Source organism: Lygodium microphyllum, chromosome 15 (genome assembly GCF_053477565.2).
Source record: "Lygodium microphyllum isolate KBCC chromosome 15, Lygodium_microphyllum_v1.1.10, whole genome shotgun sequence".
Lineage (NCBI taxonomy): Eukaryota > Viridiplantae > Streptophyta > Polypodiopsida > Schizaeales > Lygodiaceae > Lygodium > Lygodium microphyllum.
In genome coordinates this window covers 113920492-113935974 of record NC_141149.1, presented here as the reverse complement: position 1 = coordinate 113935974, position 15483 = coordinate 113920492, and the positions used below count along the sequence as shown (strand labels likewise).

At 39.5% G+C, this 15483-nt stretch overlaps 1 protein-coding gene across 4 annotated transcripts; it reads right to left on the bottom strand.

Moving 5' to 3' along the window:
• Window positions 1-239: 239 nt before the first annotated feature.
• On the bottom strand, window positions 240-10952 carry LOC148024933 (putative alkaline/neutral invertase F). Of its 4 annotated transcripts, none has more exons than XM_087694615.1 (4): window positions 9546-10947; window positions 8187-8618; window positions 7475-8033; window positions 240-825 (listed from the first exon to the last, which is right to left on the bottom strand). In XM_087694615.1, the coding sequence occupies exons 1-4, from the start codon at window positions 9972-9974 to the stop codon at window positions 530-532; spliced, it is 1716 nt and encodes a 571-aa protein (XP_087550741.1). In that variant the 5' UTR covers window positions 9975-10947; the 3' UTR covers window positions 240-529. The 4 variants fall into 4 exon arrangements, with proteins under 4 accessions (XP_087550741.1, XP_087550742.1, XP_087550743.1 ...); XM_087694616.1 differs by having other exon boundaries at window positions 8187-8519; window positions 9546-10946; XM_087694617.1 differs by lacking the exon at window positions 240-825 and adding an exon at window positions 850-1852 and having other exon boundaries at window positions 9546-10952.
• Window positions 10953-15483: the final 4531 nt, after the last annotated feature.

Sequence of the window (15483 nt, the reverse complement as noted above, 5' to 3'; positions counted from 1 at the left end):
GCATATTTGTCATGTAATTGACATATTTGTCATATATGATTGTCAGGCTAATAGTTAAGTGTGATGGCAATGTTATTAGTTGAGTGCAGAAGTATGATTGGTTGAGGTTTTCTAAATGTGAGTACAAAGTAAGAAATGGGGATCAAGGCCCAAAACCCTTCCTTCAAAGAAGACAACTTCTTGTAACATTAATTACTTTAAATCTATTCAACTTTAATTATAAATCTTTAGTTACAGTACTATTGCATTCATAATATAGGAAGGTTGTACAAGCCCCTAATAGGACCATGTGAAATGGCCATTGGGTAAAAAGCTTTCATATTAGATTTTATAAGCCTAGTGATGGTAGACAAAATAAGGATTCAACACCAACAATATATCATTGAGGTGGCCTGAAGCAATATATTTTACAACTCTTTTATAATGGCATGCACATGACACTTCTTTGAATATTTCTGACTATGGTGTGTAGTCTCTATAGTATTGCAAGGATCAAATCTGCCCTCTGGTTAGCTGTTAGTTACTGTTATCAGTATGGCCATGATGCAGACCGGGTAAGAATAGGTTTCATTTTCCTGTCTTCTTCCATTGCAATCATACCTAGGTGAGATGGATCTTCCAGCATCATCTTTGCCACAAGATAACCCGCAATAGACCAGGTCTGTAGCTTCCGTGCTTGCTTTCCAACAAAGCGACCGCATTTCCCATCATAATATTCAGGCCAATGATCTTTGGACAGCCTCTGTTCAGCCAACTCAATAGCTTTTCTAGCCATCTGTGGCCTGCCAGTTTTGATACAGGCTGCAGTAAATAACCATAGTAGTACTGCAACAAGCCACAAAGAAGAAACCTTAGAACTACAATACCAAATGTTTATTTATCAGTTCTATATTGAGTTGCAGTGGTGGTGACCCTTGACGTTTTGCTACAAACCATTTGTCCAAAATGATGACCAAGTTCAGAGCAGTTTACAACAGAGCACATAAATAAGGGTGGATTCAATATATTTGGTTTCATAATGTAGATTAATCGCTGCTATTAAGAGCTGACTTTACAGAGGTAACAGAGACATGGGTATAGGAGGTGGACAATCAATGCCCCTGTCTACCATATGTCAAGTTGACAGTTTCAGCTTCTAACACAACTTTGCATGAATAATCAGATGTTCTATATCTTCTCTCTGGAGTGGTTAGTGCAAGCGTTTCTATTTTCAAGTTCCTTGCCTTTATATGATGAACTGGTTATTGCATGCATTTCTGATTTTCAAGTTTGCAACAAGGGTCCTACTGGAAGCCCATCTAAGATGTCATCTATCCTAGGTTTTGAGATTGAAACACATGAAAACAAGCCATCTTTCTTATGCAATAAAAACACCAGAGAACAGATGGGCAAAAATTTATGTGTAACTATTCTCTCTGAAAGTTTATTAACATGGTCCCATTCTCTCCTGTTACCAGAAGGTAAACTCTCTCAGAGGTTCATCTGATTGATCATCATAGGTCTTCAAGATTACTCCCCTCTGCTCATCAAGAGTATTGATTAGTTTCATCGTCAAAGATCAAGTAGCAAAGAGGACATATTCTTGATTACTTTATGAGGTTGTCTACAGCATACACATTGTTCATTTGATTCGTCTCTAAGCTGAGTCTTTTGGGGTCAAGGTTTCCATTATCACATCATATTGAGCAGCAATTGCAATAACGATGGATGGTCCCAGATCATCTTCATATATGATCTGGAAGCTTTCCAATGGAACTACAATCCCTCACAGTAAGCATATCCAAAACAGTCTCCAGTCCTGTAACAAATTCGTAGCAATGAAGCAGAACACATACGGCCCCGGCCCCCATACCTGCACACACAGGCTGGTTTTTAAGAGTTCCAAAAGATATGACATAGAGGGAAAGGCAAAAACACTTGCTCCATACTCAGTCAACTTGTCTAGAATTAAAAGCCTGGCACATGAAAGTCTTGAAGAAAACACCCCGGTGGGAAGGAGAGATAGGCTGCCCAAAGCATGTGTTGAGCAACCAATATGAAGAGGTGAAGGTGGGAAACATCTCTAATACATCCAAGATGTGGATCTCTGAACTTCCTAAGAGACTAGTATCTCAAAATGCACAACCTCAGATTAGAGATACAAAGGCAGAAATGATCCTCCTCATATGACTATGATAGGTAGCGCAATGCTTGCTGGTCTGTCTTTATTTGAACAGCCTGTCCAATAAGCTAATGGCTCCTTTCCTTGAAGGAATACATGATAGCCAACAGTTCATTGTTAGTGATAATTCCATTCAACTCAGCCACCTTGAGCTTCCCAACATGGTCACACTGCTACAACGTTACTCCCATGCTACGACTGCTCTGGCATAGCAATCACAAAACACCACGAAGGGTTCAACAGTCTCAATACGAGAGATGTACTTCTCAACTCCTTGAAGGCCTGCTCTATCTCTACCCTCCATGTCCACTAGAAATCTTGCTTTGTGGCATTAGTAAGAGGCAATGTCACATGTGCCTAGTACTCCACAAGCTGCCAATAGAAAACCATCACTCCTAAGACTGTAGGCACCTCCAACGCATCTTTACAAAAAGAACCCTCAATTGCTTTCTCAACAACCTGAAAATCTTGCTTTGTGACATCAATAAGAGGCAATGTTACATACCCACAAATGACCAATCGAATACAATGATCCCCTAGAAAATGTCCTCTCTCTGCCCCCCCCCCCCCCAACTAATGAAAATTGTTGGCAACCCTCTCCCTTAAGCTGGTAAACTATCAAGCATGAACAAGAATCATAGAAAGGTGAGATCTAATGAAGGATGCATGTCCTCCTTACTTGCAATATGAGCTCCTCTTCATATGAGGACACCATGAAGAGAAAGCCCTTGTACTACTGTTGTGAAGAAGAAGACATGAAAATTTTGGAAACCTGTGAACTCCGTCTCCCCACTAAAGTTTTAACACTACAGTAAAGCTTCGGAATGAAGATAAAAGCCCTTGGATCCCATGTGCAACAAAGGATGGTTGTGGAGTCTGGACTCGGGTGATTGGTGCAACTATTGGTCCTGGGTTGGTCTCAGATATGGACTTTTATATCAGTTTCACCTTTGCCTATCAATCTTCAGCTTTTTGTCACTTTGCCCAACCAAGGAGTTTGCTCTGATACAACTGAAAAGCACTAGTCTCCAAAACTTCACAACTCAAAAGAGAGGAAAATCTAAAGAATAATCCTGCTACTAATGCAGTAACAGCAGAAATAATAGTAAACAAGGGAAAATGTTGTCCAACAGAAAATCCTTGCTGCACTCCAACCATATCTAAGCCAGCACAATCGCACACTTCCAAACAACAGATTGCCTACCATCTTCTCCAGAACAAAACGATGTTCATCCTCCAATTATCTGAACCACAAATGTACAAAGCATCTAGTCATCACAGACCACAATTTTAGCACCATCCAGCACTAATAGATATGAATGATCACCAAGGAAGTCAAAAAGACCAATAACCCTCAGGACACTACGGGTGTGAACAGCCACCAAGTAAAACCATAATCTCTGAAGCCAAGAAGAGAGGTCAAAATCAGCCACCTCTGAAACAGTCCAACTGATTCCACTACTACCCATCTTACCAGTCCACCAATCCAACCAATCCCCTGACAAAGTCAACTGCTGCTTGCATGCCAGCTACCCGCTCACCACATTATCGGCCATCTTGGCTATGATTGATATGGGCAACATCATCCATAATAAACATGCACAACTTGAGAGGATACAATCCAAAGGCCAAAGTGATGCTTGTATTCATTAATTACAGTGAAAACTATGATGCATACAAGGAAGAACACTGGACAATTATGCACCACTAAGTTCCAACCCACATGCAATCCTACCCATATCATGCAATTGTAAAAACCATCATACACATCACCAATGAACATACCTACTTTACTATCTAGAATAGACAGTTGATCAGCCTCTAGCAATTCCAAATAGACAACCTTCAAAGCAACCATGATCAACATTCTCTCACTCATTTGAGTGACACAAGTTTGGAGACATCCATTCGTCTCTTCTTTGCTACAAAAATTGCAGGTCTCAACCATGGGGAATGAGCTAACAGCATGTATGGAGTCAAGACAACAGACTATCCTCTCCTCTCATTGTGAGGAATTCATTCAACAACTCTATAACTATATTTTATAGTAGGATATGTTGTTGCTTTTAACCCAATTCTCATTAACAATGTATTTCAATACTATGGACTGAGATCCTTCCTTCTTCTCTGAGATTTGAGACTTGTGCACTTTTTGCACCAAGAAAGTGATTTTCTCACAGTTCTGTCAAGAGAAATCCCTCTCTTTGTAAGAGGAATAGTGTAGTATAGTATGGGAGCTATGCAAGTGAGCTTTGTTGGGAAGTTTGCTCCATGAATTTGAGCTTAATGTTGGCCGTGCTTTCTAGGGTTTGGGCAGGTTGAAGTCTATAGAAGGATGTTCGAATAGTCTAGAGTTGGTTTAATTCCAACAGTGAAGCTGATAGAGACCTTGGATGCCTCAAAAGTCTAAGGGCTGATTGGAGTCAATTGACAAGGTGACAAGATCATTGAGCATCTACAAATCAGCTCTATCACACCAAACTGCTGGAAAACCAGCCTATGTGGTTCATTTGGAGCAGCTCTTAGCAATACCCCTTTTATGCATGTATTCGTCTTTAGACCACTTGGAGAGCACATTTCAGCACATGGTTACTGTATAAACAATGTAACACTACAAACTAGCTATTGTAAACATTCAATTGTTGGATTTCTTCTCTCTTCTCACTTGTTTCATATTGGAAGCATCTTTGGATCATTTTGTCATGAAGAAATAAGATGGTAACTCTTCAATTGTGAGAAATACATGGGAAAGTTGAGAAATTGCAGGGCAAGGCCTAATGGAATGCATATAGCAAGGATCAAAACAATTACCCTTTTTTTAAAGGCATGAATTAAAAGTTGGTTTTCTGTTGTAGAACCATAGGTCTGATTTTACTTAGTTTGACAATAAGTTGGGTGTGCAAAGGTTAGGGCAAAACCCTCAGATTGATACATGGACAGAGATGAGGTTTTGTGTAACAAAGTAAATCAGTTTGGAACTAAGATCTGTGTATAATACATATTATTTACAATATACTATTTGGAGTGTACAACAATATGGAACCAAAGACCTTTAATATCACTTTTGCAAGTCAATTGGACTAAGGGTAACATGTATTGATATGTTTTGCACTTGTTAAAGTGTGAATGGTCAAATTTCTCACGTGCTTAGTCAAAGTTGGTGTGAGCAACTTAGGACACCGCACTAGAGACAAGTCTAGGATGATTTAAAAGCAAGGCACATAGAAATTACTCGCATTGAGAGGGACTAGTTTGTGATGATAAGTCACTTTTTGTGATTTGTATGAGCTTTGAATAATGATAACAAAAATATGGTAAGAGGCACCAACCTTTGGGGCCTATCATGTGTCGTCTACCATGCAAGAGCATGCTAACTCTCCTATAGTCAATAAGTCTTTTATTTATTTGCTAATTTATTTCATGCATGCATGTTAGTTTATGTTTACTTCTCTTTAGATTATTTCTAAAGGCTAGTTTCATGGTTCCATTGCCAAGACATCACCATCTTGTTCAAGGAGATAAGCTTGTGGTTGTATCAAGTGCAGGCACAAGTTACTGTAATTTGATTTCAACAAAGGATTCTAGGACATCATCAACTTTCTAAAGTAGGCTAGTCCACAATTTCTTGGGTTAATTGGCAACCATCTTTCAAAGTGTTCAAAAGTTTCAACAAGTTATCACTAAGGGAACAAGATGCAAGTAATGAGGAATCACTATCCCTAGTAGAGAGCCACACATTGCATAGTGCAAGTTCTATAGAAAATCATATCAATATTGGACAACAAGAAATAAATGCAATAGCAACCAATGCTACTAAAAAGTTGGTCGCAATTCTACCTTGAGGCTTTTCATTTAGAGTTGACCTTAGTCGTAGCTTAATTAAATTCAACATAGCACAGATCTAGAGCATCGCCTAATACTCAAGGGAGGTAGCACTTTTCCTACCTCGATACATAGAGACTTAGATATCAAGTGGTCACTTGATGCACTTTACATTCATTTGAGTTGGGTACAGATGCTTTCTCGAGCATACTAGACAAGTGTAGGTACATGTAAGGACATGTTTATGACAGCTGCAATGCACATGTTGCTTTAGGTCATTTATGTTACATATCATGTATTTTGTTTGGTATATTGCAAAGTGTAAGACAACACATACAGGTAGCAAACTGAGTACTAACATTGTGCTTGATTACTTGGAAACATATATGGACAACTGTACATTTGCAACACATGGAGTAATAACAATTTGCTTGGCTACTTGGAAATATGTATGGACAAATGTACATTGCCAATACATGAAGTAACACAATGTGCTTGGTTACTTGAAACATATATGAACAATTGTACATTGCTAGTGTAACAATGTGTTTGATTACATGGAAACATGTATGGATAACTACTTACGCCTAAGTTTAAACAAGCTTTCATTCCCACTTGCCAAATTTGGCATCATGAGCTTCTTCGCCATAATGGAGTGTAGTAGTATTTAATATTTTAGGGTTGCACATGTGGGGGTGGATGGAACAGTTTTATAGCTGAGCCAAAAGAGCAGTGGATTAGGAGTCAGACTGACAATCTATGGCTCTGAGACCAGCATTTATTTTTCCACTACAGAGATGGTTGATAGTTCTGGAGACTCCAGCTCATGCCTCCATTTGGCAATTTTGGAAGGGTCCTATGAATGTTATTGCTCCATTCGTCAGTGTAACCATGGGTGACATCCAGGTCTTTGTTTGCTGACAATTGCTGTGTTCAGCAAGTGAATATAATTATCATCCTTATGCATCACTCTTGCAAAAATGTGTGGCTTGTGTAGTGATGTGTAACAGATTGTTCATGGGGTTTAATGCACAGTGATGCATGGTTAAGGGACGGTACAGGTGATTGGGAAGTTGAAATTGAAACACAAACAAAATTGTTGTTTTGTTTTTCGAAAATATGACAAAGAAATGAAAGGCTACTACTGGAGCAAGAGAAGGAAAGCACAATTGTTGCCCTCACTTGGAACAGTTTAGAGGAGCCATTTTGGCTGATTCCTGTAATGTTAAACCAACTAGGTTAAGGGTCCAGTTAGCAGGTGGGTGGCATTCAAGGGCTGAGGGTCAACTAAGAACCAAATCTGGACCAACCCATGTAGAGTAATGATCAGCAGGATTAGTTGGAGCTCAAACTTCATCACTCCATACTTAGTCCACCCCAAACTCTCTTTGTACAGAGATGTACGCAGCCATGCACTCATGTGTGCATGCACACACACACACACCATCTTATAAAACTATTCCTACAAGAAACTTGAAATGAAGAACCCACCTGGCCAGGAGCCTCCATTATGATAGCTCCATCTAGTATTTTTTGGATCGCAACCTGTAACAATCCTCCATTCGTGATTCTCCAAAGTAGGATAGGTGACCTTTAATGGCATTTCTCCCACAAGATCCTGCCAGCGCTCTTCAAACAGGTCCATAATTGCATTTTGCTGCTCTGGTGTTGCCAGAGATGATAGTATGGCTGTACAGTTACCAATGCAAAACCATCTAAAATCCATCCGTGCAGGACTAACATTGCCTATAAAATAGCCCCCCTTCATAGGCATAAAATCAAACACCCAATCCGGAATGGAATCAGGGATAACATTGAACTTATTTACAGCTGTGTGAGAATACTCCTCAGTTTTATACCGATAAATGTTGTTTAATTGTTCAAAATCAAGCCAGAAGTATTCTCTCATGTGGTAACGTAAGGCATGCAGGCGCTTATCGATTCTCTCTAAGAACTCTTTTCCTCCACCTTCAGAACTAAGAAGAAACCTTGCACATCTGAGTGCAAAGAAAAATAGAGCCTGTATTTCAATTGGATAACCATAAATTCCCTGCACAAAAATGGTAATGCTTGTGTTAGCCTCCTAAGTAGTAGCCATAATAAAGCCAGTATTCATGCCAAAGATAGGCCACAAGCACTGAAACTGTATGTTTAAACCTTTACTCTGTATAAAATTGGTCATCTAAGAACGCAGGCAGCTTACCATCCTGCGATCAACCATACAGCAACCATCTGCACAGAGAAGTGTTGGGAATGTATCAAATCCCTCTGAAAGACACAACATTAATATTAAGCGCATTCCTCGTTGGAAGTCTGGCTCCTCTGCCAGGGAATGGTCCCCAGTAGATTTAGTGTATGCACGAAGAAGAATGATCCACCAGAAACCTGAGTCAACTGGAGCCACTCTTCCAATTGCACTCTCTCCAAAGTCAGCAATCATCACATCAGGATTTCCATTGGCATGATGAAGGACTTTGAAGCTAGCCGGCATAACACCTTCTCCCAATGTGAAATTATCAATACGCTTTGTTAAGGCCTGTAGGCAAAGAGTTTTCTTCAAGAAGTTTTTGACTATCTCAGGCTCACCATTCATAAGAAATGCAAGTGCACTGGGTATGAAGTCTCTCACAAAGACCTGAAACCAACATTCAGCGAGCTTGAAAACTTGAAGTAGCTCCACATTTTCAGAAAGAAACAAGACTTCACTTGCAGTTTCTTACTTATGGAAATTGATAGGTGAGTGAAAAAAAAATTCAGAACATGGAGCCTATTATTCATAAATCTATCAGAAAAAATACAACAAAACATGAACTTGGAAGTCTGGGAAAGTCATTAAACAAATATATATTCAAGCTGCAGCAAAATCCTAAAAATCCAAAAGCATGGACTTGGGAGTCTGGGAAAGCCATTGAAAAGCTTTATCAAAAATACCACAAAATGCTAAATCTCCAAAAGCACCTGAATAATGGTCATGCAAAGCAGGTAGTTAAAGCATCTGAATAATGGTCGTGCAAAGCAGGTAGCTCTGATTCCTTCATACAAGGGGTGGTTCACCGGACTTTACAGACAAAACTAAGCAATCATGATCTTGACTTTCTATAAGGATCAAAATCTCTCTGAAAAATTAGGCACGCGGATTCCAAAGCCCTAAAAACTGAACCCACACCAAAATCTCTGAGAAGCGATTGGCTTTGAAAGAACAATTTAGGATCGGTTCAAAGCGTTCAACTCGTCTAGACATCAAGCAAAGATTTACTAGATTATGTTTGGATTTTCAGGCTGAGAAACCTACCCAGTATCACTTCGATCCACCAAACATGATGCATTTTTGCCTCAACAAACAGCATGTTTCTTACAGCATACACGCCTTAGAACTTCGACATATGGCTGCCTTGTGTTAGATTTTCAAATACACGTGTATCAAAACACTGAAAATTCTAGTATCTTGCCAGAAACATTCAATTTCAGCAAGGTTCTTACCGTAAACCCACCGATTTGTTGGCTTATATTTTGCATGATAACCTCAAACGTTGTGATGCTAGCTGGGAGTGAGAGTAACTACCTGATTGTAATTGAGAGAATCCTCAGTTGGATCCAATGCTGCAATGGTCCCGACCGGTTGCCCATGGAGATAAACCAAAGACCGCCGCAGCGCGTCCCATGCTTCAGCAAACATGGGGTGGGGCTCAAAACTGGAGCCCTCTAAGGATCGGGGAGTGTTGGAAGATGATCTTGGGTGCGGAGACACCATCCCTTCCAGAAACTCAGAGCTACGGACCGCATGCAAGCGCGGCGACAATCCTGCAGCGGGGACTTCACTGAGGAGCATCTCTTCCATGGACTTCAGGGTGGTGAGGTCGAGCTGCGGCCTCGGCCTTGGCTCACATTTGTTGGTCTTTGGGAATTCAAACAAAGAAGCCCCATTGGCATCTGGCCCCTCATAGTCATCATGGTTCATCACTAGTGCATTTGCAAAGACCCCAGAAGGCATGATTGGGCAAACGGGTAGAGTCCAAAAATTATAGCCAGAAAGCCAGTATAAAACCAGTGTAACAAGTGCTGTGGAAAAATTGACTGTGGTTGATCCTCTCTCTTGCAACAATTTAGAGCTTAATGTAAAGCTCTAAGCTACGTATGCCACAATGTGTTCAATATGGTTAAGGCCCTGCACTGTTACCATGCAGGGCTGTATAAGACTATAAATCTTGAAGTAGGCTTAATAAATTAGGAATTGTGCAAGTAAGGTCAGTGTACATTCCACATGCAGGCTGTAGAAGACTATAAATCTCCAACTAGGCTTAATTAATTGGGAATTGTGCAAGTAAGGTCAGTGAGCATTCCTTTATGGTGTGCTCCAATTGAGTGTACAGCTATGAAGCGAGCCTTCAGAGGATAATGCAATGCCTCTATATAGGTAAATGAATTCCAGAGGACAGTGAGCGTTTGATTAGCTAATTAGTAAGAGCCAGGCATGTGTTCTTGCAAGGATTTGGGACTCTATTGGATATTTGTAGAGAGAGAGAGAGAGAGAGAGAGAGAGAGAGAGAGAGAGAGAGAGAGAGATTGATTGTGTGTGTGTGTGTGTGTGTGTGTGTGTTGTGGGGGGGCGGGGGATACCACCCACCAGCTACAGAGAAGGGCAAGTGAAATTCTCGAGGCAGAAAAGACAAAGTCCACACCCACAGCAGTTAAGCTGCGGATATGGCAGAAAGCGAGAGTTAGAGTTAGGAGAGGTTTTTGGCCCGAAGGCTTTTTAACTTGATGGAGGTTTGTTGCAGCTTTGCCCCTTTTAATGAAACGGAAAGGGCAAAAACAGACACAGAGAGAGAGAGAGAGAGAGAGAGAGAGAGAGAGAGAGCTCTGCATGAAACAGAGGAAACATACAAAAAGAGCTTGCAGCAGCACTGCATGAAAGAAGGAAAAAAAAGAAACGGGAGCAGCAATGCATGGAAGGGATCTCTGGGGATTGAAGGGCTACGTCACACACTGAAAGCCGCTTATCCCTCTCTGCCATTTGGGTTTCAAATTCTAATCACATACACAAATATTTAATCACGTGCTTTCATCAAAATCCTTGTATACTCTGTGAGTCTGTATTATGTAACAGTCTCTGTACTTAGGACGATAGGAACTTGCAGGCTCCATTACTTCGGATGCAAAATCACGTGCTACTTTTGAAACTCCCCCTCCTTCACACCACAACCTCTTGCCATACAAGGCGTTTATTAGCTCATGTGAGGCCCTTAGTAGCTAAAGGGTTCCCCTCCTTGGTGCTCCAAATAAACCTACTTACAGTGTATTCCTACCTTCACACATTTTGAAATGTATCTTTTAAAATAAATTTTGAAGGTGAGAAAACCTATATAAGTCTTACAAGATTTTAGAGTATTTTCCTTCAACATCACTCAATTTTGGCAAAAAAGCCTCTTATCTTCCCCACTCCAAGGTTGTCAAACGTTTTGGAAAAAGATTCATTTCAAGCAGCATTGAACTCCTCCTCTATGTGTTCAGGTACTTTATTAGTGTGATTTAGAAAATTAATCGTAACTTAGAATTTAGGAACTTATCTCTAGCTTTTAAAAGGTTATGGATCCTTGAGTGTAAAGAGGCCCTTAAATGTGTGCAAAATGAGCATAACCCTATTTGTGGAAAAAGTTGTCCATATGCATCCATATTCTTAGCAAGTGACTTTCTTTCTCCTATAATCGTGCTCATGTAAAGAAGAAACACTCCCTTTTTGTGGCTTCTCTACATTGTATCCTCCTCCTCATAGTACAAAGATCACACACCTACATCACAAAATACATGCTCCGCAACAAGTATGCATGGGAGGAAGCCCCACACTTGTTCTTAGCTAGCACCCATCGTGGTATTCTTCTCGATTTTGTGAGCATTGCATACGATTATTTTTAGTTAAATTTATTTTACAAATTGTAGTTATTGCTCCATCTTACGATGCAAATTTACAAGCAATTTCTACATCACAATTTTAGGATTTTGAAAACAATCTGCAAAGTTCAAACTAGGGTATTACGAGGGGTGCACACGCTGCATTGGAGCATTGCCCTATGCTAGGCTTTTTCTTTTTCTCATTTTAGTTTTGATGGAGAAATTTTGACTCCAAAAAGGAAAGAAATAACAGACAAGGTATAGATAATTGGGGGTCAATTTTTCCCTCAAGAACAAACTAGATCCCTCCTAATCACTAGTTAAAGTATGCCCTTGCGAGACAAGCACTACTAACAAAAAGACTATAAGGAGATATTGATGACATTAAAAGTGATCTCAAGTGTAATGTGCCTACCAAGTGCAACATTGATGACACATTTTTAGTAGTCCATCAAGTGATATGTCTAAGTTGCATCATCCGAAACTCCCATGGAATAACTGGACTTTGTTACTTAGTGTCACTTGAGTCTACCTCATAGTAGAAGCTTTGCATCATTCTCACAAGGATCGACTTGCGGGTTCCTAGTTGACTTCTAGGTATTTGCACTTGTCCTTGGGAATACGACAGATTGCCTCACAACCAAAGATACATAAATAAGCATATGATAAAGATTTTCCATATCATACCTCCTCTATAACACAATAGTCAAGAGTAGTACATGGGGATCGATTGATCAAATGTACGGCAATACTAACTCTTTGGGTCAAAGTGTTGTGGTAGCCTACCTCGCTAAGCATACTATGGACTCACTCCTAAATTGTCCTATTCATATGCTCAACCACACCATTCTAGGGTGGGGTGTATGGGGTGGTCAACTCACACTTAATACCCCTCTCATCATTAAACTGTTCAAAGGATTTAGATACATACTCACCCCCAACGTGAGATCTTAGGCATTTCAACCTATACCCAAATTGCTCAAAGGCTTTAGATACATACTCACCCCCATTGTGAGATCGTAGGCGTCTCAGTCTATACCCAAACTTCTTCTCAATAAGAGCAAGCAAATATTGAAATATAGCCAATACTTCCGACTTCTACTTGATAGGATATACCAAGATCTTATGTGAGTAATCATCAATGGAAGTAACAAAATACTTCACACAACCTAACAACTTGTAGGGCATAGGTCCACAAACATCAGAATGAACAAGTGCCGAAGACTAACCATGTGCATAATACCAAACTTCTTGTGCAAACTATGAGTCTGCCTACCATAAAGAAAATGATCACAATAATAAAAACACATAGTTAAGGGGAGGAAGATACTACAAACAGATGAACATTTTCATTCCCTTGGTTGACATGTGCCCAAGGCAATTATACCATAATGATACGTGTGGTATTATAGCCACTGCCAAAACATGGTCAATAGACCTAGATACAAGTAAGGGATAAAGAGTGCCAAACTTGGCACATTGTACCAAGATAAGATTCACACAGGTAATCTTCCATAAGAAATCACTAAAAGAGATAATATCACCTACATCATCCAACATTCCAAGAGAACGTAAGTTTTAGTCAAAGCTAGGACATGGCACACATCATGAAAAGTAAACATACTACCTAAAGGAAACTACAACTAGCATCTCCAATACCAATAATATCTAATGCCAAGTCATTGCCCACAAGTCGTTGCCCAATCTGACAAATCCTTTCATGCTGCAATAGGAGTGGAACTACTCTTGATGAGGGGTAACGTGAAATGAAGCCCCTAAATCAATCAACCAACATTGAGCATAGGTCGAAGCTACAAGTATGAAATCATCATTAGAATCAATTTTCACGAAATTAATATTTTCTATCTTGGCATTAGACTTGCTAGGGACAACATTGTGATCATCAATATTTTCTTCCACTTTTCCCTCTCCCTTTCCCTTATGCTTGTCATAATGTATTTTATGGCACTATGGCCAAATATGATCTTTCTTCCCACAATAATGACAAGTCATTGTGGAATTATAGCCATGGGACTTATTGGGAGACTATCCACATGACAGAGAACGAGACTTTTGAGAGTCTCTCCCATGGTGCTCATTACCACTCTTACCATCACTACCTCTAACTGTCAAAGCATGACAACTACAAAAAGTATCAACATTCTTTTTGTTAACCTCTTCATTCAAGAGTGCACACTCTACATTCTACAATTTCAGCCCATTAGCAACAAGCATATTTGCACACATAGCAATACGGAATGTATCCCATGGCTCAAGCAATCTAGCCAATAGAAACAAAGGAGGAAGATTCTCCTTAAACTCAATCCCCTACAAAGACAAATGGCTGAAAATAGAATAAAACACATTCATGTGGACAAACATGGAAGTCTATTTATTCATACAAAGGTCCACGATTTGCTTCAGTTGATAAATCTATGTAGCAAGAGTTTGCTTGTCATAGGCGTCACAAATCTTCTCCCATAACTACTAAGTGATCTGCCCTTCAGAGACAATATTATAGAAAACCTGTTGAGAGAGTGTCAAAATGATCGTAGATTTACACACCTCATCCAGTTCAACCCAATCCTCTACATCAAAGTGTTCAGGCTTTACACCCTCATGTCTTAATGGCTTAATCTGCAATTTTTACACTAGAACCTACTAGATTTTGTGCCTTTCAATAGCTATAATTTGTGACATCCAACTTGTCAATGTTGAAGATATCATTGTCATTCAATCCACCACCCAATAATGTAATGAATGAAAGCACAATCCAAGACAAACACATTGCTATAAATGAAAAAAAAAAAGCTAAAATCATAGTCATCAAAATAATGCCTAACAGAGGAAAATTTACAAAGAGTAGGGTTTCCACTAACTGCCAAAGAGTGACAGTCAATTTAAAGCATCTATCCTCATGAATGATGCATAAACCTTCAATTACAACAAGTTGAACATAATGGCAGTAGTAAATCCAAACCCAAGTGTGAGCAATCAACTGATAGAATACAATCTGTAATTGCTATTTATATCCTACAAGAAGCAAGGTATGAACAAACCACTAGCAATAATTGGGTATGCAATTGGTATCAAGAACTACCAAACTCAATGTGTCAAAGTGGAATACATCCAATATGCATAACTATCATGCATATAGTAGGTCTTAAGATCTTAAGATAATGAAAGAGAAATGTTAGATACACAACTGACTGAGTAATTGTAAAGAAGCTCAATACATAGCCAAGCAAGATGAATATATCACTGATAATAACCTTATAGAGATAGGTATTGACTCAAAGCATGAATCAAATTAGCTCACTAGGCAAAAATTGTATCCAAATAGCATCTAGAGAGCATAGGTATAACTCAATGGATAAGGACATTGCAAGAAGAGCTACTACAGAAAGAGCATATCAATGAGATGTTAAATATCCCCTACTTGTCTTACATACTTGATGCATCTGTCCAAGAAAGGCCATGACCAACATATGAGATCACAACTGAGACACCAAATTGAACATGCCCCATAGAGCAAGAGGTGTCTCTAGTTCATGATGCAAGTCACTCATGATATATCTACAAAAATCTTGAACCTTTCATAATTGTAGCAC